The sequence below is a fragment of the Sesamum indicum genome, linkage group LG2, assembly GCF_000512975.1.
Source record: "Sesamum indicum cultivar Zhongzhi No. 13 linkage group LG2, S_indicum_v1.0, whole genome shotgun sequence".
NCBI classification, from domain to species: Eukaryota; Viridiplantae; Streptophyta; class Magnoliopsida; order Lamiales; family Pedaliaceae; genus Sesamum; species Sesamum indicum.
This window is the reverse complement of record NC_026146.1, coordinates 703,379-728,508: the sequence shown is the minus strand read 5'-3', so window position 1 is coordinate 728,508 and position 25,130 is coordinate 703,379. Positions and strand designations below refer to the sequence as shown.

At 35.9% G+C, this 25,130-nt stretch overlaps 4 protein-coding genes across 9 annotated transcripts; 1 reads left to right on the top strand and 3 right to left on the bottom strand.

Moving 5' to 3' along the window:
- Nucleotides 5,911-12,794, bottom strand: LOC105175772 (tRNA (guanine(37)-N1)-methyltransferase 1). Of its 6 annotated transcripts, none has more exons than XM_011098363.2 (12): nt 11,818-12,794; nt 11,069-11,155; nt 10,549-10,668; nt 10,268-10,434; nt 10,114-10,184; nt 9,131-9,273; nt 8,651-8,762; nt 8,350-8,462; nt 7,259-8,253; nt 7,002-7,096; nt 6,754-6,852; nt 5,911-6,492 (listed from the first exon to the last, which is right to left on the bottom strand). In XM_011098363.2, the coding sequence occupies exons 1-9, from the start codon at nt 12,754-12,756 to the stop codon at nt 8,110-8,112; spliced, it is 1,896 nt and encodes a 631-aa protein (XP_011096665.1). In that variant the 5' UTR covers nt 12,757-12,794; the 3' UTR covers nt 5,911-6,492; nt 6,754-6,852; nt 7,002-7,096; nt 7,259-8,109. The 6 variants fall into 6 exon arrangements, with proteins under 6 accessions (XP_011096665.1, XP_020547533.1, XP_011096674.1 ...); XM_020691874.1 differs by having other exon boundaries at nt 6,754-6,848; XM_011098372.2 differs by having other exon boundaries at nt 5,911-6,597; nt 7,263-8,253.
- Nucleotides 13,324-19,232, bottom strand: LOC105175764 (protein TIC 40, chloroplastic). The gene is made up of 14 exons (XM_011098343.2): nt 18,850-19,232; nt 18,080-18,194; nt 17,852-17,909; nt 17,730-17,747; nt 16,866-17,127; nt 16,571-16,677; nt 16,422-16,482; nt 15,535-15,613; nt 15,162-15,202; nt 14,744-14,789; nt 14,488-14,582; nt 14,241-14,344; nt 14,042-14,089; nt 13,324-13,877 (listed from the first exon to the last, which is right to left on the bottom strand). Exons 1-14 carry the CDS (start codon nt 19,052-19,054, stop codon nt 13,821-13,823), a joined length of 1,296 nt encoding a protein of 431 aa, XP_011096645.1. The 5' UTR covers nt 19,055-19,232; the 3' UTR covers nt 13,324-13,820.
- Nucleotides 19,401-22,395, top strand: LOC105175750. Its single transcript, XM_011098317.2, has 2 exons — nt 19,401-19,673; nt 19,955-22,395. Exon 2 carries the CDS (start codon nt 20,183-20,185, stop codon nt 22,046-22,048), a length of 1,866 nt encoding a protein of 621 aa, XP_011096619.1. The 5' UTR covers nt 19,401-19,673; nt 19,955-20,182; the 3' UTR covers nt 22,049-22,395.
- Nucleotides 22,557-25,130, bottom strand: LOC105175757 (alpha-(1,4)-fucosyltransferase). The gene is made up of 3 exons (XM_011098332.2): nt 24,342-25,130; nt 23,456-23,629; nt 22,557-23,302 (listed from the first exon to the last, which is right to left on the bottom strand). Exons 1-3 carry the CDS (start codon nt 24,828-24,830, stop codon nt 22,733-22,735), a joined length of 1,233 nt encoding a protein of 410 aa, XP_011096634.1. The 5' UTR covers nt 24,831-25,130; the 3' UTR covers nt 22,557-22,732.

Sequence of the window (25,130 nt, the reverse complement as noted above, 5' to 3'; positions counted from 1 at the left end):
TCCTGCTGTCTCACATGACCTCCTTTTCTTTGTTTTCTTTACACATTCTTGTATTTTTATTTATACAAATTATTAATTAAGAGAGTCGTCCTGCTACATTACCTAATCAAATTTTAAATTTATATGTTTTAAATATAATTAATGACCAATTATGTAGACCAAAAGAATATCATCATCATCATAATTAAATAATATTAATAATAAGCATTTTTTTCAAAAAAAATTATTTTTTATTTATATGCTCTATATATACTTAAATTTGAACGTCTGAAGTACTTAAATTTGTTTCAACATCATCAGGACCCTATTTTTTCTTTTTTGTATACAATAAGAAAAAAAAAAACATATATATCATAGTAATTTCCAACCCAATAGAAATAATAGGCAAAATTGCACTTTAAGGAAATATGAAAACACTACAAGAAATTACGATAACAGTTAAGAAAATTAGAAATAAGAGTACATTTATTGATAATTAGTAACAAATTTAGCAAGGAATATGAATTTTAAGTTGATGCAATTTCAAAATTAACATTTAAATGAAATATTTCTTTAGTATAATTAAAAAAAGAATTAATAACATAAAACTTCGCAGTCAGCTTTATCAAAAAAATTGAGAAGTTCACCAAAAAAGTCTCTTAACAAATATTTTTTTAGTAAAATTTCTAACCAAAACCAACAATATAAAAATTTAATATTAAAATCAACAACAAATTAATTATTATATACATACATGACTTAATATTAAATTCCATTATTTTGTAATAAATTTATATTGTTGCTAACAATGTGATTTTTGCCGCACGGTGAGAAGTGTCAAATTTTTGTTTTGAAGGGTTTCACGGGTCATATATATGTATATAGGGTGAATAGTAATTTATCCTCTTATGATATTGCAAATGAGTAAATTAGTCTCATAAAAAAGTAATAATTTATCCCTCCTATATTTTTTAAAATGAAGCAATTACCTCCTTATTTAAGGAGGTAAATTGTTTCATTTTAAAAAATATAGGGAGATAAATTATTGTATTTTAAAGAATATAAGAAAGTAAATTATTGTATTTTAAAAAATACAAAGAGGTAAATTATTATTTATTTTTCATAAGATGATAATCCACTCATTTATAATATCACAAAGAAATTATTTGTATATATATATAGGCAGTGGGTGGGGGTGGGAAGCAGCTGACCAGCGTCAACCCAATTATATGTGGTGCACAAACTAAGAGTTGCAATTATTTGATGTGACAACAGTCCATCCATCAGGACAGGGAGCCACTGCTATGTATCGCATCTGATTATTGCTCTGTCAGTGGAACACGTGCGTGCGTGTGTGTGTGTGTCTGTGTCCTGCATTTTATAATAATAACACCTCACTCTCACTCATTTTATTTATTTATATTTTCCCCTCAAATATTATTCCTCCCTATTTATTGCACGCATCATTTATTTTATTCTGCACATGCAAAATAATTTAGTAAGCTTTAACTCTCCCCCAATCACCCATATATATAAATCAATATCCTAATTTAAATTTTAAGATAATTAATATATATTTTTGAGTTAATTATACCTAGACCCCTTTAAAAATTTGAAATCACATGTTCCTACAACTAAGTTTTAAGATTATATTTACGCTTTCCCTGAAAATTCACAGTTTACGTCTGGCCCCGTTTCGTTATAGTTTGAACAAAACATGACCAACATTTTTCGTTCAAATCTAACGAAATGGAGTCATATGTAAAGAAAGAATTTTTTAAGAGGGTGTAGGTGTATTTTTTTAAATTTTTTTTTTTTTGAGGGAGGGGGAGAGAAAATATAATTTGATATTTTTAAAGGGAGTCTAAGTATAATTAACTATATATGTTTTCTTGATTTTAAAAATATGCTAATGTTTAAGAATTAATTAGGCTCGTAAGAACACGGCAAAATATTCATATAGATGCGTGTTTATTTCATTTCTACGAGTTTGTTTATCGTTGCTAAAAGATCATTTTATTTAAATGTTTAAGTTGTTAGATAAAAAAATAATTTAATATTGAACGCATCCCATTCAAGAATTAAATTTTTGAATGAGATGGGCATTTAACAATCATTATTTTTTAAAATGAAAACATTAAATCATTAATTGATATAATAATATGTAATTATCCTTTCTATCAAAATAATAAAAAAATAACTAATACCCTTAAAAGAGCATAATATTAATATTGATGGAGACAAAGAATGTTAATGTAAGAAAAAAGATTCTTTCTTGCATTGAAATTCATTAAAATCTTAATCTTCTAGAACATGTCGTTAAAACACGTTTTATTTTATTTTGTTTTCAAAAGAAGGCATCAAAAATCGCTCTTTTGCTACTTCCAAACCTATTTATTATATCATTCTTCTATATGCTTTATTTAAATTGACCCATTACTTATCTCCACACGACCCTTTTCATCGCCTAACATTATACATCTCAAATTGCTATTTCAGTGAGCAATTGAAAATAAAGAATAGTGAAAACACGATTTTCGATATTCTTGAAACCTGAGACTGAAAGTAAAAAGTAATTTATATTTATGAATGTTTTTCTTAACATAATTATCAGTTATTTAAAAAAAAAATGAACCATAATCTTAATATAGGTAAAACAGGTTTGAAATTGGCTAAAATTTGAACTATCTTAAAAGTCTGCAAAACTTGGCCCAAGAATACCCTATCACGGTTGTAATATTCTGAAAAAAAGTATCAAGCCCAAAAGATAAATAAAAAAAATACGTGAAGTTGATTGAAAAATAGAAAAAATTAAAGAATTGCTAGGACGGTGGCTGAATTGATGGAATTTCGCGTCGAATAACGGCTCCTCACAACAATATTAATGAGAGATTAAATTCTCTTCTTGAAGACGATCGAAGCAATGTGTGGTCCGTCCCATAACTCCTCGATCAAAATTATGGCGAGTTGAAGTTTCGCCGTGAAACCACACAATCAAAGCGCTAAACCTTCGATATACATCTACCCCTTGTTCTGCAATGAATTAATTAGCATCTAATTATTACTAATTAAATTCTTAATTAATGGGGTTTTAATTAGGAATTGATGATTAGCTCTAATTAGGTTATCCATTGCAAGGGATATCATAAACAATTTTAATTAGGTCGAACCAATTTGTTTTACCTTTGCTTTTCTTTTTTACTTTTTGTAAAGTCAAAAGTAAGTAACCTTTTTCATTTAAAAATCATAATAATAATAATAATAATTGGTTTGTTTGTAAGATTAATTTAAGAAAAAAATGGGAGTACTATTTTAAGTAGAAGAAAAGCTTGAAAACTACTTACCACATATTCTGAATTTGGTCTCAGTTGTTTTCTGCTGTCCTAACCTTGACAACAACAACCTCCTTTCTTAATTAATTATTCCACTCCTCATCATTCATTTCTCTTCATTACAACCTAATTATTACAAATGTTCGACACTACGACAAGAGTAGGATTGTAAATGATTCGAGTCGAGTGCAACACATTATTGTTCAAATTTAAAAAATTCTGTTTGATTATCAATCTAATTGAGCTCATATTTTCAAGTATATTTTATTATTTTCTCATTAATTGAATCGAGTTTGAAAGTTTATTAAACAAAAAAAAAATTATTTAAGTTTGGTTTGTTAAGTTCGACAAATCGAGTTTTTATCAATCGATTTTAGTCGAGTATCGAATGGTTTGATTTATTTTTCAATCCTAATATCAAAATAATAACTTTAAAATTATCACTAAGAATATATATTGAGTGACAATATAATTCATTAATGATGAGAATTTAAATTAAAGAAATAATAGTAGCAAGGTCATGACCTAAAAGCTTAATTACCAATTAATTATTTGAAGGTTAATATTAATTAATTGGGGTTTTGCATTATCTTCTTGTACCAAAGACCAACTCCCTTTAACAACATATTCAAAGTGTTTAATTTTGATTTAAAGAAAATTAAGAGATAATTACACCGTCTTTTTTTGAAATTTAGTGTATTTATTCGTAAATTCTGTTTGATTTGAAAAATTATATATAGTTATAATATTTGTTTCCGTCCAACAAATATATTCATCTGCTGGTGAAAGTTCAGAAAATTTGTCGATATAAAAAAATGAATAAAAGTTTATATCTAAAGAATTTGTTTTACTTACAATAAAATTTCATGATCAATTGGGATTAAATATAAATTTTCAATCAATCTTTTCGCTTATGGTTGAAAATTTCATGAATTTTACTAAGAGATTGGCCTATTTATTGGCGGAAAACAAAGATCAGCATTATAAATTGTAATTTTTCAAATCATAAAAAATTTATATATAATTATATCAAATTTTAAAAAAGAGGGACGTAAGTAATTAAAATTAAATGAAGTAGTAGTGACCAAAAAGAAAAAGAAAAAGTAGAAAAGTGGAAGTCATTTTCAAGATGATGAGTGAAGTTTGAGTGGGGCATTAGTAGATCCTAAACATTGGTAAAGATCTCTCCCCGGACCCTCTTTTTTTGTCTTGTTTATTTCATAGTGTGAAGCTGTCAGTCAATTCAGCCATCAACCACTTCACTCTTCAACCTTACATGGAAAGAAAAAATCATCCCCTACACTACATCCCATCATCCATTATATCTATATATATTAACGAATACCCGTTTATTGTTTAAAAAATTATTAATACCTTATGATTTTAATAATTATCTAATAATTAACCAAATTTATTTGTCTCCACTAGTTTTTTATTTATTTTTTTGTAGTAAACTAACTAAAATGCCCTTATAGACTAAGAACTCTAATTTTATTTCTTTTCTAAAAATTTTTAACTTTTTTTGTGAATTAATTGGTCAATTTTTTTTTATATTGTTTCATTTTTTTCCATCCATCTCGTTCGATTTTCTTACAAATTTTTTAATTTTTTTTTATAAAAAAAATTACAATAAGAACAAAGTTATAATTTCATACCTTCATCCAAGAATTACATAATTTCTTTAAACATCAAGGAGTGTTTTGTAATTTTTCAACAATGAGAAGGCATTCGCAATTTTACCAAACTTCATAAAAGACGATTGTAATTATCCTATCAAATATATATAATTCATCAATAATTAATATTAAAAAATCCTGAGTACTTCGTTTCATCAACTAAACTAAATCTGATTCACACAAAAGAAGATGTTGATGGGTGACTGGATTGAATGGACGACATAAGTCGGCCTTCATGAATTCATTGGACAATCATCAAATTCAGATCCAACATTCATTTAATCTTTGACCAAAAATGTGTGTCGGTGTGGATCCAATCATCCTCCATTCTTCATCCTCATTAATCTTCCACCCTTCAAAACTCACAATTTAAACTATATATCAAATTATTTTTCTTTTAAAATCCCATTTCATAATTAACACATTGAATCTGATTTTATTTTTTTCTCTATGAAATGATGATTACATAATTACATAATAATCTCACACTAAATGAGACAAATAACCACACGTCTGAATGAAACTCCAACTATGACCTCGAACTTATCATAAGTCCTCAACCTTAACGATTAAATTAGATCATCATGAATAAATCATCAAATCTGATTATGGATACAAAAATAAGTTAATTAACAAGATTAGAATCTAATCCAAGAAATCGATTTCATTTTCATATGAGATCATATTATCCTTTTTGAATCATCAGTAATAATTGATCTTGTTTTTTCAGATAGATTTTCTTCTTCTTCTTCTTCTTCTTTTTTTTCAAATTTAAATTGGGGGCCAAAAGGACATAAGATGCACTTGTTGATGTGGTGATTGTAAGTTTGTGAAGTGATGGGGACAGCTGAAGGGTGAATATGTCATTTCAGCGTAGTTGCTTCTTGCAGCTCAATTCCAGCTTCATCCCCTCAGATTCGATGCATACAATTATTATGTCATAACTTCAAAACTTGAAACATAGTCCAAATCAATAGTGTACTTGGTTAAAATACATGAGACATGTCAAGCTGTTTCAGTTTCACCATGCCGCGTTTGATTTAATTAAAGCTCATTTTGGACTCCGGTCTTCTAGTTGGAATCAAAGCTCATTTTGGACTCGGGTCTTCTAGTTGGACTCATGTTTCAACGTAAATATGCGTACATCCAAAGGCAAAAAAGCAACGAAACACGGAGAAACTATAAAAGGATGAACCCACTAGGACTAGCAAAACATTTACGGTGGAATCTGGAAGAAGTACTGCTGGAAGGTGAGGCCAACAGTGAGCTTTCTAAAGGTTGTTGAAAAAGCTGGTATTGGATTTGGTGATAAGTTAATAAAGCAGGGCAGTGACGCCCGTCTCATCTTGTCCATTGGACATCAGGAAAGTGCACAAACATGCTTACATGTGTGGTATGAGATTCATCATCTAGTTTCTCCAGTGTAGTTGAAGACGTCTATACACAGCTTAGTTCCCTGTTGCCCCTAGGAAGAGTATTGATATCTTATTGAAAACATCCATAACCTGAAACAGAAAGACAAGAAATCCATGTGATTAAGTCGTTTCTGCTGTTCCAGATGTGGCAAAAACTTAGTAAAGTTCGATGCAGTGCAGCTATTTCTGAGAACACTGCAAGAAAGAACAAAAATGCAGAAATTCAAAAGTGTGGCAAAGGAAATCAAGCTATTTCTGAGAGTAAGATTTACAGAGCACTATGTCGATGAAATGAAAATGCATAAGGGGAAAAAAAGAAAAGAACTGAAAGACAACATAAAAGTTGCTTACTTCCATGATAGCGGCTTGAACTCTTGGATTTTGAAATGCCGTCGCAATGTCAGGATTGGCCATGATTTTAGAAATGACTTCCTCGGGAGTAAGGCCTATCTGATCGGTAATAAAGAAAGGAACGGCGAAAGGATGAAATTGTAAGAGTTGGTGATTTATCTCTAAGACAAATCTCATATATGCATCGTGCGCCAAACTAAGGTTTATGGTACAGAAATTTGACACAAACAATCACCATTGCAACTCACCAGATTGCTGCTTGACATCGGGACTGCTAAGGTCAAAAATTTTCAAGGAATCCATCATACGACTGTCCCATTCAGGGCTTCCTCCCATGTTATTTCTGAGAATATCATTACATGAGTATTAAGTTTCTGAATTATTCAAGAGATCCCAATTTATTGCACCAGATAAATAGAATTGGAGGCCAACAAACATCTTCTATCTAACAATGTGTAAATCTAATGGGTAACTAGTAGGCAGATAGGAAAGTCAGTAAACATACTTACAGCATTTCTTGATGATTGTCCAATGAATTCATGAAGGCCGACTTATGTTCCAGCATTTCTTTCTTGCAGTGCCGAACACTGACTTAACCTTAAAACCTTGACACAGTAAATAACAAAACCCTAAGCCCAGAGCAAGATAGTGTCCGGATATGTCTGTTCTATGTGGTCCTCAACCTCCCATTCTTGCTCTCCCACATTGTACTTTTCCCAATCTCAGGATTTAACCTTAGCTTACACTTACATTTTTTGACATACTCAACAAAAAAGGAAAGGAACAGAGTTGTTAACCCTTAAATTGGAAGGGAAAGACAGGGAAATCAAGTAGTAAAGACAACATCTTCAAACTACATGACTCTCCTCGTATATTTAGCTTAACCATAATGTTTAGTCGGAAGATGCTAAAGACAGCATTATCCTTTCCCCTTGATAGGTTAGACATATGTTGGACATGTTCCGTGAGCCATTTCCAGCAACTATTGCATGATAACTTCCTCATTCTAAGTCAGACAAGTTTCTGATAGCAAGTCGAAATCTTACACTGTGAGACTATCAAGCATAAAATATCATCACCAAGTAGTTGACCATTGAGTCACATTAGTACGAAGCTGATCTTGCAAAAAAATACAACACCAATTATTAGGATGCATTCGAGGAGCTTCAGCTGGTTCTCCAAAAAAATTGAATTAAGCATCACTCTAGTTTAACATGTCCGGGGCTTGTGCATTCAGTATCCTAGGAGTCATCGGCATAGTGGTGGTTGCTGTCTGGACAATGAACTGCAGATTTCCAAAAAGAATATCATATCCTAGATATAAATATACACACACGCGCTCAGAAGGGTTTCTATTTATAAGTTTGAACCCATTTTTGAGTATGCCACGCTCTCAGGCAAGATGAACGATGCACACAACATCCATTTTCCTGGTGCAACAGCGCGAACTCTGTGCATCTCTACATCAAGAGCTGCCTCTGACAGTGCAGTTCTAATTCGCTGGTTATAAAACAGAGACAATATAATCAACCCATGGTGACGTATAATTAGTGTGGCTAAATTAATTCTAACATGATAGCAGAAAAACAATTATACCTCGTGAAAGTCAAATTCTGGATCTTGAGCCTTTGAAAACCCATATACATGAATCCTAGGCAAAACATATTCTTTACCTGGACGATTTCCTTCAAAAATTCCCCTAAAAGCATCTGCATTCAAAAAAAGTAATTAGTGCAAAAGCATACATGTCCTGCTGGAGAAAAACATTATGCTACCAATTTGTCTACTTTGAGAGAATGACATGCCAAAGTTAGGAAGTGAAAGTTATATCAGCCAACAGAAGGGTTGCCATAGTTGAAAAACTTGGAAGAATAGTAAACTTAGCAACTTTGTGTACCAAGAAACTCAGCTGCATCCTTTGGCAAATGCATGACTACTTGAGTAATGGACTGAGTTCTCTCACTAGCAAAAACTGTTTCAATAAACCTCCTTCCATCCATGTTAAATACCTACAAATTGACAGAACATTAAAATGATAGCATGCTACTTGATGCACTTAAAATATACGCCGATGCATAAATTCCCAACATTGAACATCCTTTAATATATAAGACAGAAGTGCTAATGATTTAATAAAATAGCTGGCAGTGTTATGTGCAATAATTCCTGGCTTTCACAACATACGCTATCTAGTAAAGCAAATGCTAAACGAAAATTGCAAGCTCCAATTAAAAAAAGAAAAGATAGCTTCGTCCGCGTATGAAGTCTATAGTTAGCAAGTGGACAGTTTACATCCACACAGGGATGCGCTTATCCTTTCATTTACTTCGAATACTCCATAACACGAAGAATACGGCATGATGGTAACTATCCATACCTCAATTTTCCTCTCAAGTTTGTTGAGGACACAGTTTCTTTCCAGATACTCAACAGCACAAGGATTCAAATCATTAGCATACACACGCTTGACTTTCTTTGCCGCAGATATGGCAATGGGACCAACCCCAGCAAAAACATCACCTATATAGAGAGAAAAGGAGTAGGAACCAGCACATTACCATTTATAATGGAAAAGGAAAATTGAATGAAGTAACAGAGACCTCCATGTTTTCTTTACAAAAGGCAAATATAAGAATGTCTACAGGTATAGGATGACAGTGTGTGAACAGTATGGCAATCGATAGCTCAATTCAAAAACTGGCTGTCAACTATTTACTATCATGTTGCCTAATCACAGGAGATTTCTATACCAAATTTGCCATGTATCACCATTTCAATATTCCAAGATCAATCTTCACTTAGCCATGTTTTCTGATTTTAAACAATGATTCATGCTTCCTGCATTTTCCCTTTCTGTGGAAAATATCTTAAACTTGGTGGGAGAAAAATAGAAAATTTACCTCAAATCTAAAAATGCAATTAGTGTTACATTATCTTTATTCTTACATCACGTCGTCCTATATCTTTGCGAGGGTGTAAGACTTCAATTAGAGGACATACATACTTTCTACAGTATTTATGTCAAATCAGTGGCACCCAAAACTTCTAGGTATAACCACAAGATAATGATTCATAATAGAAAAATGATATGGTAATACGTCCCACTGTATCTTTACCATATTAGCTATTCGAGCTATAATATAACATATATTAGGTTTGCCATCTGATCCTACTAAAACCATGATAGCATCCATAAGATGACAATAAGCACCATTTTTGTGATTATACTACTTCATCAAACCATAAACTAATATTTGATGCTCGAATTTTGAAATAAATCATAAGATAATGAAGCATATAACTCCTGAGACAACAATCGTAAAGCTTTGAATGATAATCAGGTATTATCAACTAACATACAGACAACATCACTGCGTGTGAAGCAACTTAGAAGCCTTTGCCTTTCAGTTGCGAGCCTTGAGTTCCAATATCTACAGGCAGGTATATTAAACATTAGATTCGATAAGTATTTCTATTGCAACTATGCTTATATCTTGCACCTTTCCATACTTACACTGCTGCTAAATCAACATGGAAACGCAATCCATTTTCCACTAGCGTTGTCACAAGGGATTTATTTCCTGCCAAAATCTCGAGCTGCATTGTTCTGTATTCATTGTGAATTGCTTCAACTTTGTTTACAACTGTTTGTATCTTTGGCCTATTCTTATCCAAAACTACCTGATGTCAACATAAGTAAAAAGAAAAATACCCAAGTAAAATGTTAGGTGAAATTACAAAGCAACGTTAAACTCCACACCAAAACAAAGTTTTACTACAGGGAATTGCAGGTACCTTTGCGATAAGGTTTTTATATTGAAGATGCTCAGCTCTCAGATTCAGGTGAGCAATATGCCCAACCGCTTCAAAAGCTGAAGGAATAATCATGCCATTTGGAAGCAAAATCTCCAGGACCTGCAAACATTGCGTGATGTCTACCTTACACACATGCAACAAGAAGTAGCACTTATTGATGATATGTTATTAATCAATTCCCCAACTTATATCTGCAAGATGCATCACTATGTCCTCTCCTGTATATCTGGTAGCAAAATGGGAGACGATTCTACGAAGGAAAAGAGAAGATTCACCGAAAAGACATGAAAAATGTTTAAGAGATTTACGTCAAAGCTTTGACTTGTTTCCACTGAAAACTAATATCATGGAAAGGAAAATAAACTGATATTCTTTTATCCAAAGCTAAAAGTAAAACTTAAAACAAATCTCAAAAAGGCCATGGCATGATTAAAAGAAAATAAACAAAGAACAGAAATGGAGAAATATATCTCACAACTCATAGTGCAGAAGTGAATACCTCATGTAATTCCCAATAATCATAAAACAGAGTCAATTTGCATTTCACAAGTTCCATACACTGGCTGTCATGTTCTTGAAAAACTACCTGAACAACACAATTTAAACATAAGATAAGATGTGATACCTCATTGTAGAATATATTAACTGCAAGATTGAAAACAGAGCTTGTCATCCAGACAGGCAAAAGCTATATCAATTAATTATAATCCCTAGTTTTATGAAGAAACACAAAGGCTGTCATCAATAATAGTTGACAGGGATGGAGCACAAAAACAAATCTATTACCAAGTATTGCATGGTCAGGATATAACTTCAGGTTTGTTTCTATTGATCATCTTGAACTTCCTCCTTCAAGTCTATGAACTCAGAAGTCCAACTTCCACAATTCTATAAGTTTTCTTACCAATATATTGAAAGCTTTGGGTTCATAGCATCAGTACTATGAATCGGCACCTTCAGGATGTGTAACCAAAACAAACACAAATAGATAATGAATATCATATGTTGCAGACATTAAAAGCAATTTGAAGTACTAGTTTTCTTATAAGCTTCCAAAAAACAAAGCAAAATCACAAACCTAACGGTACACCTAGATACTAATAATTCACAATCTCCAATATGAAATAGCCGACCAAATTCAAGCACAGCAATAATGAGCACATACTATTCAGACTACTTCTGGCAAACAGACGATCCACAGAAACAAAACCAAATGACTGATTATCAAAATGCTATAAGAACATAAACCTTGATTGCCTCAGGCAATTCCTCAATACTTTTATTTGCCAATTGCTCATCCAACAGCAGGAGCCTCGTTGAGCCTCTCCACTTTGGAGGCCGCTTAACATCCTCCCCTAACAACCGACTCAATTCCTCTCCATCACTCTCCTCTTCCTCATCTTCAACCACCTGAACCACCGCCATCTCATTCTTCCCAATCCCTTTCATCTGCACTTTCTCCCTATCATCCCTCTTTTTCTTCTTCTTCGGTCTAGACATTTTAGCTAAATTTCTAAACTTAACATACCCTCTGGAATTAAAAGTCATCGCGAGCTTATCCCGATACGAAACCGCATCGAGCGGCTCCCCCCCCTCAGCTTTCCCGTAAATCCTCCGTTTCAATGCCACCAGATTCTCATCTTCAGCTTCAGCTCCATTACCGGAGCTAGGCAAGAGGCTCTTTAATTGGTCATCAATTTCATCGCCGGGAACTCTAGCGATGTTCCTAATACGAGGCCAGTTGAGGAGGTGTCCCCGGAGGCGGTTCTCGAGCTTGGAACAGATACTGGAGGGTACTCTCAGCGCGGAAATGTCAAAGACTCGAGTGAAGGCGGCTTCGTCAAGGGATGTGATATTCTCACCGGAGCTGGTGTGCTTCACAGGTTTGAGGGGAAAAGGGGAATAGCCCTTTTGTAGGGACGGACCGTACGGGAGAGTGGAGAAGGAAAGAACGGTGGTGGTGGAGGGGAAAGAGACGAGGGGAACGAAGAGGCGCTTGGCGGCGAAGCGGAAGCGCGGCGGAGAGTAGAATGTGAAGGACGGGAGAGTGCGGGAGCGGAAGAGAGAATATTTTGTAGCCATTATTTGGAGTTGGCAAAGGGGCTCTAAGGTTAAGTCACTGTTAGGCATTGAAAGAAAGAAATGCTGCAAATTCGAACATATGAATTCATTGGATTGGACAATCATCAAATTCAGATCCAACACTCATTTTTTGTTTCTTACACCAAAAATCCATTCTTCATCCTCATTAATATTCCACCTTCAAAATTCACAATTCAAATTATATATCAAATTAATTAATAAATTCACATTAACTGGGACAAATACTCACACGTACTATGAAATTTCAACTCGATCTCAACCTTAACCATTAAGCTAAATCATCGTGAACAAATCATCAACTCTAAGTATGGATACAAAAATGAGTTTATTGACGAGATTGGAATCTGATTTAACTTCCAAGAAATTGATGTCATTTTCCTATGAGATCATATTATCCTTTTTGAATCATCAATAATAATTAATCTTGTTTTTCGATATAAATCTTCTTCTATTTCTTATATTTATTTAAATTGAGGGGCCAAATGATGATAAAATGCACTTGTTGATGTGGTGATTGTAAGTCTGTGAGGTGATTTGGACAGCATGCTGCTGGCTTATGAACTGAAGAGTGAATATGTCATTTCCGTGTACTTGCTTCTTGCAGCTCAGTTCCAGCTTCATCCCCTCAGATTCAATGCATACAATTATTTATGTCGTAACTGCAAAACTTGAAACATAGTTCAAATCAATAACGTACTTGGTTAAAATACATGAGAAATGTCAGACGGCTTCAGTTTCACTCTTCATTGGTTGATTTAATTAAAGCTCGTTTCGGACTTAGGTCTTCTATAGTTGGACTCAAGTTTCAACATAAGTATGCGTACATCCAAAAGCAGAAAAGGAAAGAAACACAGGAAAACTATAAACGGATGAACCGACTAGGACTAGCAAAAAATTTACGGTAGAATCTGGAAGAACTAGTGCTGGAAGGTGAGATCAACAGTGAGCTTTCTAAAATTGTTGAGAAAGCTGATACTGGATTTGGCGACACGTTGATAAAGCAGGGCAGCGACGCCCGTCTCGTCTTCATACATTGGACATCAGGAAAGTGCAGAAACATGCTTACAGGTGTGGTATGAGATTCATCATCTAGTTTCTCCAGTGTACTATACACAGCTTAGTTACTGGCAGTGGTAGGATAAGTAGAACTAAGAACCTGTTGCCCCTGGGAAGAGTTCTGATATCTTATTGAAAACATCCATAACCTGAAACAGAAAGACAAGAAATCCATGCGATTATGTCGTTTCTGATGTTCCAGACCCAAGTGGCAAAAACTTAGTAAGCTTCGACCGCATTGCAGCTTAGAACAAACAGTTTGATTGGTAAGAAGAGATTAAGTAATGATCTATGGATGATATATAATGATCACCTCTTTGTCATTTTGATATTTGGCAATACTCAATGGATTCTGAGAACACTGCAAGAAAGAACAAAAATGCAGAAACTTAAAAGTGTGGCAAAGGAAGCTATTTCTGAGAGTAAGATTTAAAAGAGCAATATGTCGATGAAATGGAAACACTTGAGGGGGAAAAATGAAAAGAACTAAAGAAGACATAAAAGTTGCTTACTTCCATGATAGCAGCTTGAACTCTTGGATTTTGAAATGCCATCGCAATGTCAGGATTGGCCATGATTTTAGAAATGACTTCCTCGGGAGTAAGGCCTATCTGATCTGTAATAAAGAAAGAAACAGTGAAAGGATGAAATTGTAAGAGTTGGTGATTTATCTCTAAGACAAATCTCATATATGTATCATGCACCAAACTAAGGTTTATGGTACAGAAATTTGAGCAAACAATCACCATTGCAACTCACCAAACTGCTGCTTGACCTCGGGACTGCTAAGGTCAAAATTTTTCAAGGAATCCATCATACGACTGTCCCATTCGGGGCTTCCTCCCATGTTATTTCTGAGAATATCATTACTAGAGTATAAGTTTCTGAATCATTCAACAGACGCCAACTTATTGCACCAATAAATAGAATTGGAGGCCAACAAACATCTTCTATCTAACAATGTGTACTAATGGGTAACTAGTAGGCAGATAGGAAAGTCGGAAAATATACTTACAGCATGTCCTGGAGTTGTTGACGATACTGTGGATTTTGTAGCATCCCTGCAGCATCACACGCAGACGTCTTTAAGCATTTCCTTGATAGACTTGAGGACTAGGATCAATGATACTAGGTCAAAGTAAAATGCCTATCTTCTGTGATTATGAGAGGATTTTGGGATATCTTAGGGTATACTTCAAGAATTTTTAAGGTTATAATATCGGTGATGATTTCTCTTCCTTTTTTCTTTTTATAGGTCCCTGGGGAACAGAAAACTGATGAAAATTGCTTTTGCTACATAATCGAGATCAAAATAGTTAGTTAAGTCTTAACCTTTTTTTTCTTTTTCGAGAAAAGTCCGCTAAGTCTAACTAAATTTCCAGAGAAATATCCGGCAGTTCTACTAATTACAGGTAATCAAAACGGATACTCACATTTAAAGGTGGCAGGATTCCTCATCTCCTCTGGTAAGTAACTGCAAACATAGTTTAACAAAGTATGTGGTTAAACTAAACTGGCTTAATCTAAGTATTTAGATAAGCCTTTTAGCTCTTCTGTGTACAACCTAGGCAAAGTAAAGTGCAACTGTTTTCAGTAAAGACTCCCCATCTCCTTTATACCTCTTATACAATCTTTCTTAATTTCCCAATGAGAGATATACAATACATCAATTTGGTTCCACAATCTATACTATAAGGATATTTAACCATGGAAAACAAGTACATATCTCCTGTAAAAATGCTCAACAGCGAAAAGTACATGACCATATCTATGAATAGAACATAAGTTTAAAGGGTATCTCCTTACGGATAAACCATCTTTTGTACTGTTGGATCTTCCATCATTTTCTCCAAAGCTTCCACCGACAATAGAGGGTTTGCTGTACCTGTTAATTAAACGAGTCAAAACTCATTTGGGCCCTTTTACTGGAAGATACGAAATAAATGAACCTGTTACAAGACAGTGGCAAGCACCAGTCTAGATTTTGGCAAATATTATCAGCAAAGACAACCTTGTAAGAACTACAATGAATGTTACCAATAGGCAGAGTCAAACTCAATACAAAAGCATCCGTTATAAATCAACTTTTCGGTTATGCAGTGCAACTATAAATGTTGAAGAAGATAAGAAGAGGATTCTCTTCACAGTGCAGAATTGAGCAGGATTCCAAAAAAGAAATGTATATCACCAAGAAATTAACAAGTGTAGAGGCATTCCTTCAGTTCTAAATAAATAAAGAAATAAAAGTATAAAAAACAAACATATTTAAACACACTACCATATGAAAACTCACCATGGATCTCATTTTATGAGGCTATGGAAGATTTGTTAAGGCAGCCCTACAAGACCAAAAGGCCCATATTCTGAGCTTTTACGTTCACTAAAAGTTCAAAGAACTTGGATATCTCAGTCCACCTTAACTTTATTCAGATAAATTCCATGGGCATAAAAACCTAAATTTCATGAGCATATGTTTGAGTATTTTCATAGGTTTCCTTCATCGAATTATAATAACTTGAATTAAAAGAAACTGAGGCAGCCAAGCAGTTAAAGAAACAAGTGGTCCCTACATCGGTAGAGTATCATAATGCGTCTGCCTTCTTTTTCCCCTTTTGACAAACATAAGTCAGCTTTGACAGCTCAACAAATTTTGCATATAATTATGCTGAGATAACAAAGATTTCCCAACTTACTGGTGGAGGTACGTTCTGAAGCACCAATCCCTGGCTTGCTTGCCGTGCCATTTTGAGAAACCTTATCAAGATGTTCATTAGTTGGAGAAGAAAAAGGGATGTTGTTGTAATGAATTACATGAGCAGCCTCAGATGAGAGAAAAACTTACTGGTTGAGAAGACTGGGGATCATTTGGTGAATCCATCTGGATCTCTTCTTTATAGCTCTCAAAGGCAGTTTTCTGGAATGTTTCTTCTGGGGAAACATCAACAAAAGCTGCAAAGAAAAAATATTGTTTCAGATCCTCAGCATTTGAAATGACCTTAAAGATTAGCTGGCTCAATTGTGTCAGCACTGGAGAATCCATGGAAAGAGTAACAGGAAGGCTTCAATTCATGTTCTCTGTGTATCATGATGGCTGCAAGCAGCTTCCGCATAAAGCAATAATAGGGTGTATTAAGTACCATATTTCTTTGGTTCCTTCTCAGGTTCTACGTTTTCTTTGACAGGTATAGATGGAGGGTCTTCCCCCTTTGTTGCAGGGACATCGACAGTTGCAGCTTGAGCAGTGACAGGAGTTGAAATTCTAGATGTATCTGACGTAGGAGCTGCAACTGGTGGAAATGGAAAGGGGGAGCCAGGTGAAAAGGCAGCATTGCCAAATGGATTATTCTGAGCATTCATCTGTTGCGTGAATGTCTTTAAAGCTTGTTCCATTGCATATTTCTGTAATAATGAGATGTTTGTTAAGAACATAAATAACATGATAAGCAATCATAGTTTATTGACTTCTATAACTGCATGCTAAGTGACTTGGTAATGATGTTATTAAAGATTAGAGAAGGTATAGTCATATATTAAACAACCTGGTTTGCTAGGTGGGCCTTCTTCACCAACCCAAAGCAAGAGACAAACTACTAAATTATTCCTTTGTTTAGATCTCGACAAAAAATCAAACCCATCATAAACAAAAAACCACTTTCTCCACAATGTAATTCCTTGAATATCAGTGCCACCTGACTCATCTTCTTTTACAAAGGGATTACCGGTGCATAGAAGATTGTGTCATGTTACACCTTCAACCATACAACCTCAGGTTATAACCCATAAACGACTCAATGTATGGCCTGTCTCCAGCACATGCCACTACGTAGCCTCCAAAACTATTTTTGTGGACCCGAATTTATATCAGAAAAGTAACTACAGTATCTGACCAACTAAAAGAGAAGAAGAACAAGGAGAAAAAGAAAGAAAGGGAAAAGAAAAGTTCAACTGCCAAATGGAATGCAGAAAACGTAATTTATCGGACCACATAGTAAGGTACTCACCTTCACTCGACCAGCCACCTGCGATGTTATGAAAATTATCAGGAAGAAAGTTTAACTAGAAATGATGAAATGAACTCTAAGAAACAAACTACGAAAACAACAAGCAGTCTACTTGTACTCACCCAGGAGAAAAGTGCAGCAAGACCAACACCAACACCAATCCAGAAGAGAGGTGACCCCCTATTTTGAGAAGACATATAGGAGGGCGCGGAGAGTGAAAAAGTTAGACAGCATGGTAAGGTCCAACGAAATAATACCATAGATTTGTTATATGAGTAATGTTAATTACAAAGAATAATCACTAACAGCTACGAATGAAAATAGAAAGTGAAAGCACAAGCGATGATTACACTTGGGACGGGGGAGGTGTCACTGGAAGCTGGGGATTTGCACCAACTGAGGAAGTCTCTTGGCTGCTTGAAGAAGCAATGCTAGCAAAACAGTCTCTCGCAACTCTTTCTGGCACTGTATGAGGATTGTAATACTATGATGACAAGCACTAAAACAATAGAACGAATGGGACAAAAAAGCAGTAGTATCTGCCAACATAATCAGTGTGGTACAAGTCACCAAAATAAATAGCATATAACATAAAAAAACCAAAAGTGTGTAAAGGGTAACCCCATGAAACGAAGATCAAACGAGGCAAAGATCCAAACATTAACACATAATTCAAGTAATAACACAGAAAATGTTTCTGAACACTATAATAGGTAAAAATATTATATCTTGATTTTGTATAAACGAACAGATTCATCTATCTATACATAGAAAGATAGCATTACAACACAACAATAAAACAGTTACAAAACTGCGCACGTAAAAACACCATTCTACATTGAAAAATTATATCTTGACTACAAGCAAGCCCAGATATAACATGCAGAAAGGCAAACATAAAATAAGATCATACAAACATGCATACGTTTCACAAATAGGATCAGCATTTATAATAAAGTTCACACCTTTGGCAAATACACAAGTCCTATTTAGAGAAACAAACTCCCGATCGAAAATACGCAAGTACAGATACAAATTTCAGTCCTTCAGCATAGAGACTTCAGCTTTACCAAAAAAGCATAAGAATCACCACATTAACATGATTAAAAGAAGTGTTTACCAATAGTCTTGGTGACCATAGGCGCCTGAAATAAGGAGAGAACTGAAACTGAAGAACTAGACTTGAAATTTCTGCCATTTTTGCCGGTTTTCTTAAGCAAATATGGCAGACCCACAAAGGAATTGCCGGAAACGATAGAGTTTCTGGGGTTTGGGGAGAAACCCACTACAATTTTCGTGGATGAGACAAGGGCAAGATTTTCCATTTCTATCAATAAATAAAATCCACCTCCCCCTATAATCTTGGTTACCTCAGAGTTGGAGAAGATACACTGAAAAAGAAGAGGAAAAGCACAGTAGTAAAGTATAAAGCGGTTTGGAGTTTGGTGTTGCACTTGCACCCCGTATCAGAATGTGGATTGGACGTGGGCCGTCTAAACGGGTTAGCGGGTCACCCACAGGCCATAGCCCGAGTTAGGAGCCCGGGCTTCAAATCAAATAGGCAAAAACTGGTTATATTCGAGATTAAGTCCAAACTTAAGGGCATATCTGTAACTTGGCCATATGTTTACAATATCCCCAACACATATTTCTCTACCCCCCACACACAACACACATTATTTCTCCATTCCATTCAATTAGGGCAAACCCATAAACCAAATCACACCAGAAATTATTTGATTTTCTCACTCGAAATTACCCTTAGAACTCTCAGATTCTACGTCTTCACCTCTTTCTGTAATCCTTCCTAGTTATATATATATACACGGAGTTTTGTGTTTATGTATATGTATATTTGTCTACTTAGACACACAGATACATACGCATCTGTTAGTTTGTACTTCAGATCTCACAAATTCTGAGCACATTCATTGTCTTTACGAGGTAACTCGATTTTCTTTTTCACTCTCTTTTCCCGGCTCACACACTCACAGTAGACTCGCTGGCGGGACCGACCCGAATTGAGTGTTTACACTCCAAGTGAAATACAATCACTCATTGACTGATTATTTGATTGTGCAGACTCATTTTGATTGTTTTGCGAGTAGAATTGTGCATGGGCGTTTACGAATAGATGGGTTTTATTGAATGTTGAGATTCCAGTGACTAAATCTTGAGTGTTTTTATGTTATATGAATTTCATTTTTCTTTTTTTTAATTTGTAGGTAGCTACTTGGAAATTCGGGATTATTCTTGGAAACCTATTTGTGAGATTTACGTGATTTGTGGTGAAATTTTGGAAAGTTTTGGATTTGCTGGGCGCCCGGTTGCAGAATTTGGCGCTCTTGGATGCAGTTTGGAAATTTTGGCATTTGATGGATATTTCCCGTGAAACGTGACATTTGGAAGAGGACGTGATGACGGGTTTCCAACTTTAAGTGTTGTTTCAATGAATGATGCAAATGGCTGAGCAGGCTTTATCCACAGTTCCCAATGCGAATGCGGATGTTGCTTTGGCTGGCCACATGGCTGAAAATGCATATTCGCCGGTCTCTAGTATGAATGCAGCTGTTTCTTTGGCAAGCCATACGCTGTCGATTGGACAGGAGTTCCCGGATGTTGATACTTGTAGGAGGACATTGAAAGATATAGCTATAGCATTACATTTTGAGATACGGATAGTGAAATCTGATAGGAGTAGGTTCATAGCTAAGTGCTCCAAAGAGGGTTGTCCGTGGCGTGTCCACGTGGCAAAATGCCCCGGAGTCCCCACTTTTACCATTAGAACACTTCATGGGGAGCACACTTGTGAAGGGGTCCAGAATCTTCACCATCAACAGGCATCCGTGGGATGGGTTGCACGGTCTGTGGAAGCACGTGTGAGGGACAATCCCCAGTATAAGCCCAAGGAGATTTTGCAAGACATTCGAGATCAACATGGGGTTGCCGTCTCTTATATGCAGGCATGGCGTGGGAAGGAGCGTAGTATGGCTGCTCTGCATGGGACTTATGAGGAAGGTTTTAAACTTCTTCCTGCGTATTGTGAACAGATAAGAAAGACTAATCCAGGAAGCATTGCCTCCGTTGTCGCCACTGGACAGGACAATTCATTTCAGCGGTTGTTTGTTTCTTATCGTGCTGCAATATACGGATTCATAAATGCTTGTCGGCCACTTTTGGAATTGGACCGGGTTCATCTCAAAGGAAAGTACTTGGGAACGGTGTTTTGTGCTGCTGCTGTTGATGCTGATGATTCACTGTTTCCATTGGCAATAGCTATTGTCGATGTTGAGAGTGATGAGAACTGGATGTGGTTCATGTCAGAGCTGCGGAAGCTTCTTGGAGTTAACACTGACAGTATGCCCAGGCTCACAATCCTTTCAGAGAGAACAGTGGGAATGGTGGACGCAGTTGAGACACATTTTCCTAATGCATTTCATGGTTTTTGTTTGAGATATATCAGTGAAAACTTCCGCGATACATTTAAGAACTCAAAGCTGGTGAATATATTTTGGAATGCTGTTTACGCACTTACAACAGCTGAGTTTGAAAGTAAAATCTCTGAGATGGTACAGATTTCACAGGAAGTGTTGCCTTGGCTTCACCATTTCAACCCCCAGCTATGGGCCGTGGCATACTTTGAAGGGGTACGGTATGGCCATTTCACATTGACAGTCACAGAACTATTGTATAATTGGGCATTGGAATGTCATGAGCTCCCTATTGTACAGATGATGGAGCATATCCGGCATCAGTTAATGTCATGGTTCAATGATCGCCGTAATATCGGGATGAGATTGACCTCAATTCTTGTGCCATCTGCTGAAAAGCGAATTGCAGAAGCTATTGCTGATGCTCGCTGTTATAAAGTACTCCGTGCAAATGAAGTTGAATTCGAGATTGTGTCAACTGAGCGGACAAACATTGTGGACATAAGGAGTAGAGTCTGCTCATGTCGCCGCTGGCAACTCTACGGTCTGCCATGTGCACATGCTGCTGCTGCACTTATTTCTTGTGGGCAAAATGCTCATTTGTTCGCTGAGCATTGTTTCACTGTTCACAGTTATCGGGAAACCTACTCACAGATGATATATCCCATTCCCGACAAAAGCCTTTGGAAGGAGGCTGGTGAAGGCGCTGAGGGTGGAAGTGCTAAAGTTGATATCACAATTCGCCCACCCAAAACTCGTAGACCTCCAGGAAGACCCAAAAAGAAAGTTCTCCGCATAGAGAGTTTAAAACGCCCAAAAAGAGTTGTCCAATGTGGTCGCTGCCATATGCTTGGGCATTCTCAAAAGAAATGCACACTGCCAATGTGATCCATAGTCAGTTCTCATTCTTTTTTCACACCCTAAGGGTTTCTCCTTAGTAATGTAACTTTTACTTGTATGCATGATGTACTTCTTAAGCAATTTAGTTAGAAGCCTAGGTCTCAGTGGCATTAGTTTCACATGTCCTCTTGTTGTGATCATTGTACTTGTACAACTCTAGAACATAGTTGCCTCCTTAAAGTTCTGTCCAGTGGTTTCTCCTGTTTCTATGATGTATCTTATTTTGGAATGTGGATTGCTGCAGAAACACTGATAAACTAAAATTTGTGCAAAGTCGTATAGCCTTATGTTTTTCACCTAAGAAAATTGAAGCCCTTGAGGTTTTCAGGTCGGTTTGATAATCAATCTCGGTGCCAGCATTTGTTTATTCTAAGTGCTGCTAAATCAGGGATAGCAAAACTAGATCAAGAGGGCTCTTGTGACTTGCATGGATTTTTGGCCAATATTTAATCACAATGCCAGTGAACCTTGCAAAACTTAAAAGTGCCGGCTGATAGTATGTTCAAACTTCAGGGTAGAAGCAAAAACTTCTGTATGATTGATTTCGTAAGTTTGCAGGTCTTGCTACAACATCCCTCTCTCAGTGCTTTGTATACAACTAACAATATGGGGACACAAAATGAGCATCAAAATGTAATGGCCACGGAACTCTCAGTAACAACTAGAACTAAGTTACAAGGCTTTTGCATTTCTCCCATTTTTTCTGCTCACAGCTTCACACAGCCTGCAAGGTAACGTGTCTAGACTTGCTCCACGAGTCTTCCTATAATTACCTAAAACACCACATCTCCTCCACGCATGATACTCAGCATAAGCAACCGGATCATTAGCTAGGGACTTGATGTAAGAAGCTAATTGCGCCATAGAACTGAATTGTGTTCCGTCTATTATTGAATGAGGAGGTACGAAGTCCCAAACATTTGGGGCGCCAAAGTATATAGGAACAGCCCCCGAGTCCAGGGCATAAAAGAGTTTCTCAGTCACATAGCTCTCAGTTATGGTGTTCTCAATTGCAAGGACAAACTTGTAATGTGACATGGCACAATGCAGGTGATCCCACCATTTTGGTGCTTCATTGGAATCCTTCACGCACTCAGGATAGAAGGACAGTGCCTGGTCCAAGCCTCCGACATTGTTCATGCACTTGCCAAATGAGTGGTGTGGCAGCAAACTCAGTAGCTTTTTGGCAAGTTGGTTTCTTTGAGGTAGACAGCGTGATGAGGACCAATAAACAAGGGTATCCTTGAATGTAGAAGTCGTAAAGAATTTCAAAATTCAGATGAAGCAGATAAAAATAATATCAACGTAATGATATTAAAATGAACGATATCTCAAATAAGCAACAGGTCGAAATAAAAAAGGGGTACATTGGCATGGGTTAGCGAGAGCACTAACATTGTTCTTGATGGAAGATAATTGATAATTTCTGTTGTTATGAAAGAGAGCCCCAGCATAAGTTGATTGGACATCATCTTTAGCATGATAACTGATAAACATGTCCTCATAGCCAGACTTCTTCCTCCCAGCTTCAAGATCCATATAGACACGAAGGGGATCGCCAGATAGCCTCTGTCATAAAAGATAACAATAACAGTAACTATGAGGAAGTGAAATGAAAAGCTGACTCTGAGTGAGGAGATGCACATGAGATAACAATGTTGGAGTTTGTTTATTTGCACATGAAGAATGCAGCAGGAAAAATAATGAACCAGCCACCAACGTCCTCATTGTCAAACAGAAATTTGTACCAGCAATAGAAAGCAGGAACCAGTAACTGGAGAGACATGGAACATTATGATTCAGAATCTTCCTAGCAACTCAGCAATTTAGGAGTGCTGGTTATTCTTGCTTTACGCTAAGATATGGATCTCCGTATTGATATTAACATAGACAACAGTACACCAGAGAAATACTACAAGGGACTTTGATAATTATTACTAGGATGTGAAGGCTAATTTTCATCTATGCTTCATTATCAATCCAGTTTAATTCCTACCTAGGGACCGTGGGTAACACATCAGAAACAGACATGGTCGTGATAGCTAACAACAGATAGGTGTGGCCTGTAGATCAATTTACTGCTTGCAACATCATGATCTGATATTTCAATCCAGGAGAACCTCAAAGTATAAGTAGAGGAACAGAGAGTACCACATTCTATCATTATATATGGTTTACATATTGTGAACCGAAAGAGTTGAACCATACATCAGACATTGCAATACCCAAAAAGTTCAATTTTTCAAGAAACAGAAATTTATTGATTAGAACAAGTAATTACCTGAAATGGAGGAGTTGTGGTTTCAAATAATAGGGCGTCAGGCCTATCAGCAAGAACTGAAGATTTAGTCCATAAACAGCTCAACCCACATCTGCAACTATACAGGTTGTTCATATTATCAGGAACCCAAGTCCACCCTTTGACAAGAACACTCACGTGGTTCATCTGCAACTCACCACACTGGATTTGACCCTCGGCATCTTGTAAAGATGAGATCTTTGACCTATTCCCCAACAATTCTTTGTGTTTTTCCCTGAATTGAGCACAACCCACTTGAGAATCCCATTTATTGAATGCCTTGTGCAAGTCAATGAAGGGTTCTGGTTTGCTGGAATTCGACAGAGTTTCAAAAATAGAATACTCTAGGGTTGATGAGACAGAAGAATTGGCAGATGGGAATTCAAGAAAGCTGGTTGTGAAGAAGAAGATGATGAGTGCAAAACCCAACATAAGTGTGATCACAAAGGTGTTGATGGATTTCAATTGCATAATTGCAGGCGAGAAAGTCAAGAACAAAATTCCTGAAAATCCCCTCTTTTTTCATCAGGCAAAGAACTGTCTGTTACAAAATCTGCTGGTGGTTAGATTAGATCAAAATGGGCGTTTCCAATTTGCTTTCAATTCTTCTTCTTCTATAATAATCAATTCTGCAAAACACAAATCCGGAATACTTTTCCATTGCCGCCTCATTTTGACTTGTTATTTGTTGTGGTTGATTGAAAATTTTGAGACAACCCAAGAGGCAAGAAGATGGCAAAATGAAATAAGAACATGGAAATATGACTATAT

Coding starts and splice junctions, on each gene's coding strand:
- LOC105175757 (XM_011098332.2), bottom strand. CDS start 24,830: ATGCAATTGAAATCCATCAACACCTTTGTGATCACACTTATGTTGGGT. Junction 23,630..24,341: donor CCACAACTCCTCCATTTCAG/GTAATTACTTGT, acceptor CTTTTATGACAG/AGGCTATCTGGCGATCCCCT. Junction 23,303..23,455: donor TATCTTCCATCAAGAACAAT/GTTAGTGCTCTC, acceptor TCTACATTCAAG/GATACCCTTGTTTATTGGTC.
- LOC105175772 (XM_011098363.2), bottom strand. CDS start 12,756: ATGATTGTCCAATCCAATGAATTCATATGTTCGAATTTGCAGCATTTC. Junction 10,185..10,267: donor CATGTTGATTTAGCAGCAGT/GTAAGTATGGAA, acceptor ACCTGCCTGTAG/ATATTGGAACTCAAGGCTCG. Junction 9,274..10,113: donor CACACGCAGTGATGTTGTCT/GTATGTTAGTTG, acceptor CTCTCTATATAG/GTGATGTTTTTGCTGGGGTT.
- LOC105175764 (XM_011098343.2), bottom strand. CDS start 19,054: ATGGAAAATCTTGCCCTTGTCTCATCCACGAAAATTGTAGTGGGTTTC. Junction 16,483..16,570: donor ATCCCCAGTCTTCTCAACCA/GTAAGTTTTTCT, acceptor CATCTTGATAAG/GTTTCTCAAAATGGCACGGC. Junction 14,583..14,743: donor CAACAACTCCAGGACATGCT/GTAAGTATATTT, acceptor TGATATTCTCAG/AAATAACATGGGAGGAAGCC.
- LOC105175750 (XM_011098317.2), top strand. CDS start 20,183: ATGATGCAAATGGCTGAGCAGGCTTTATCCACAGTTCCCAATGCGAAT.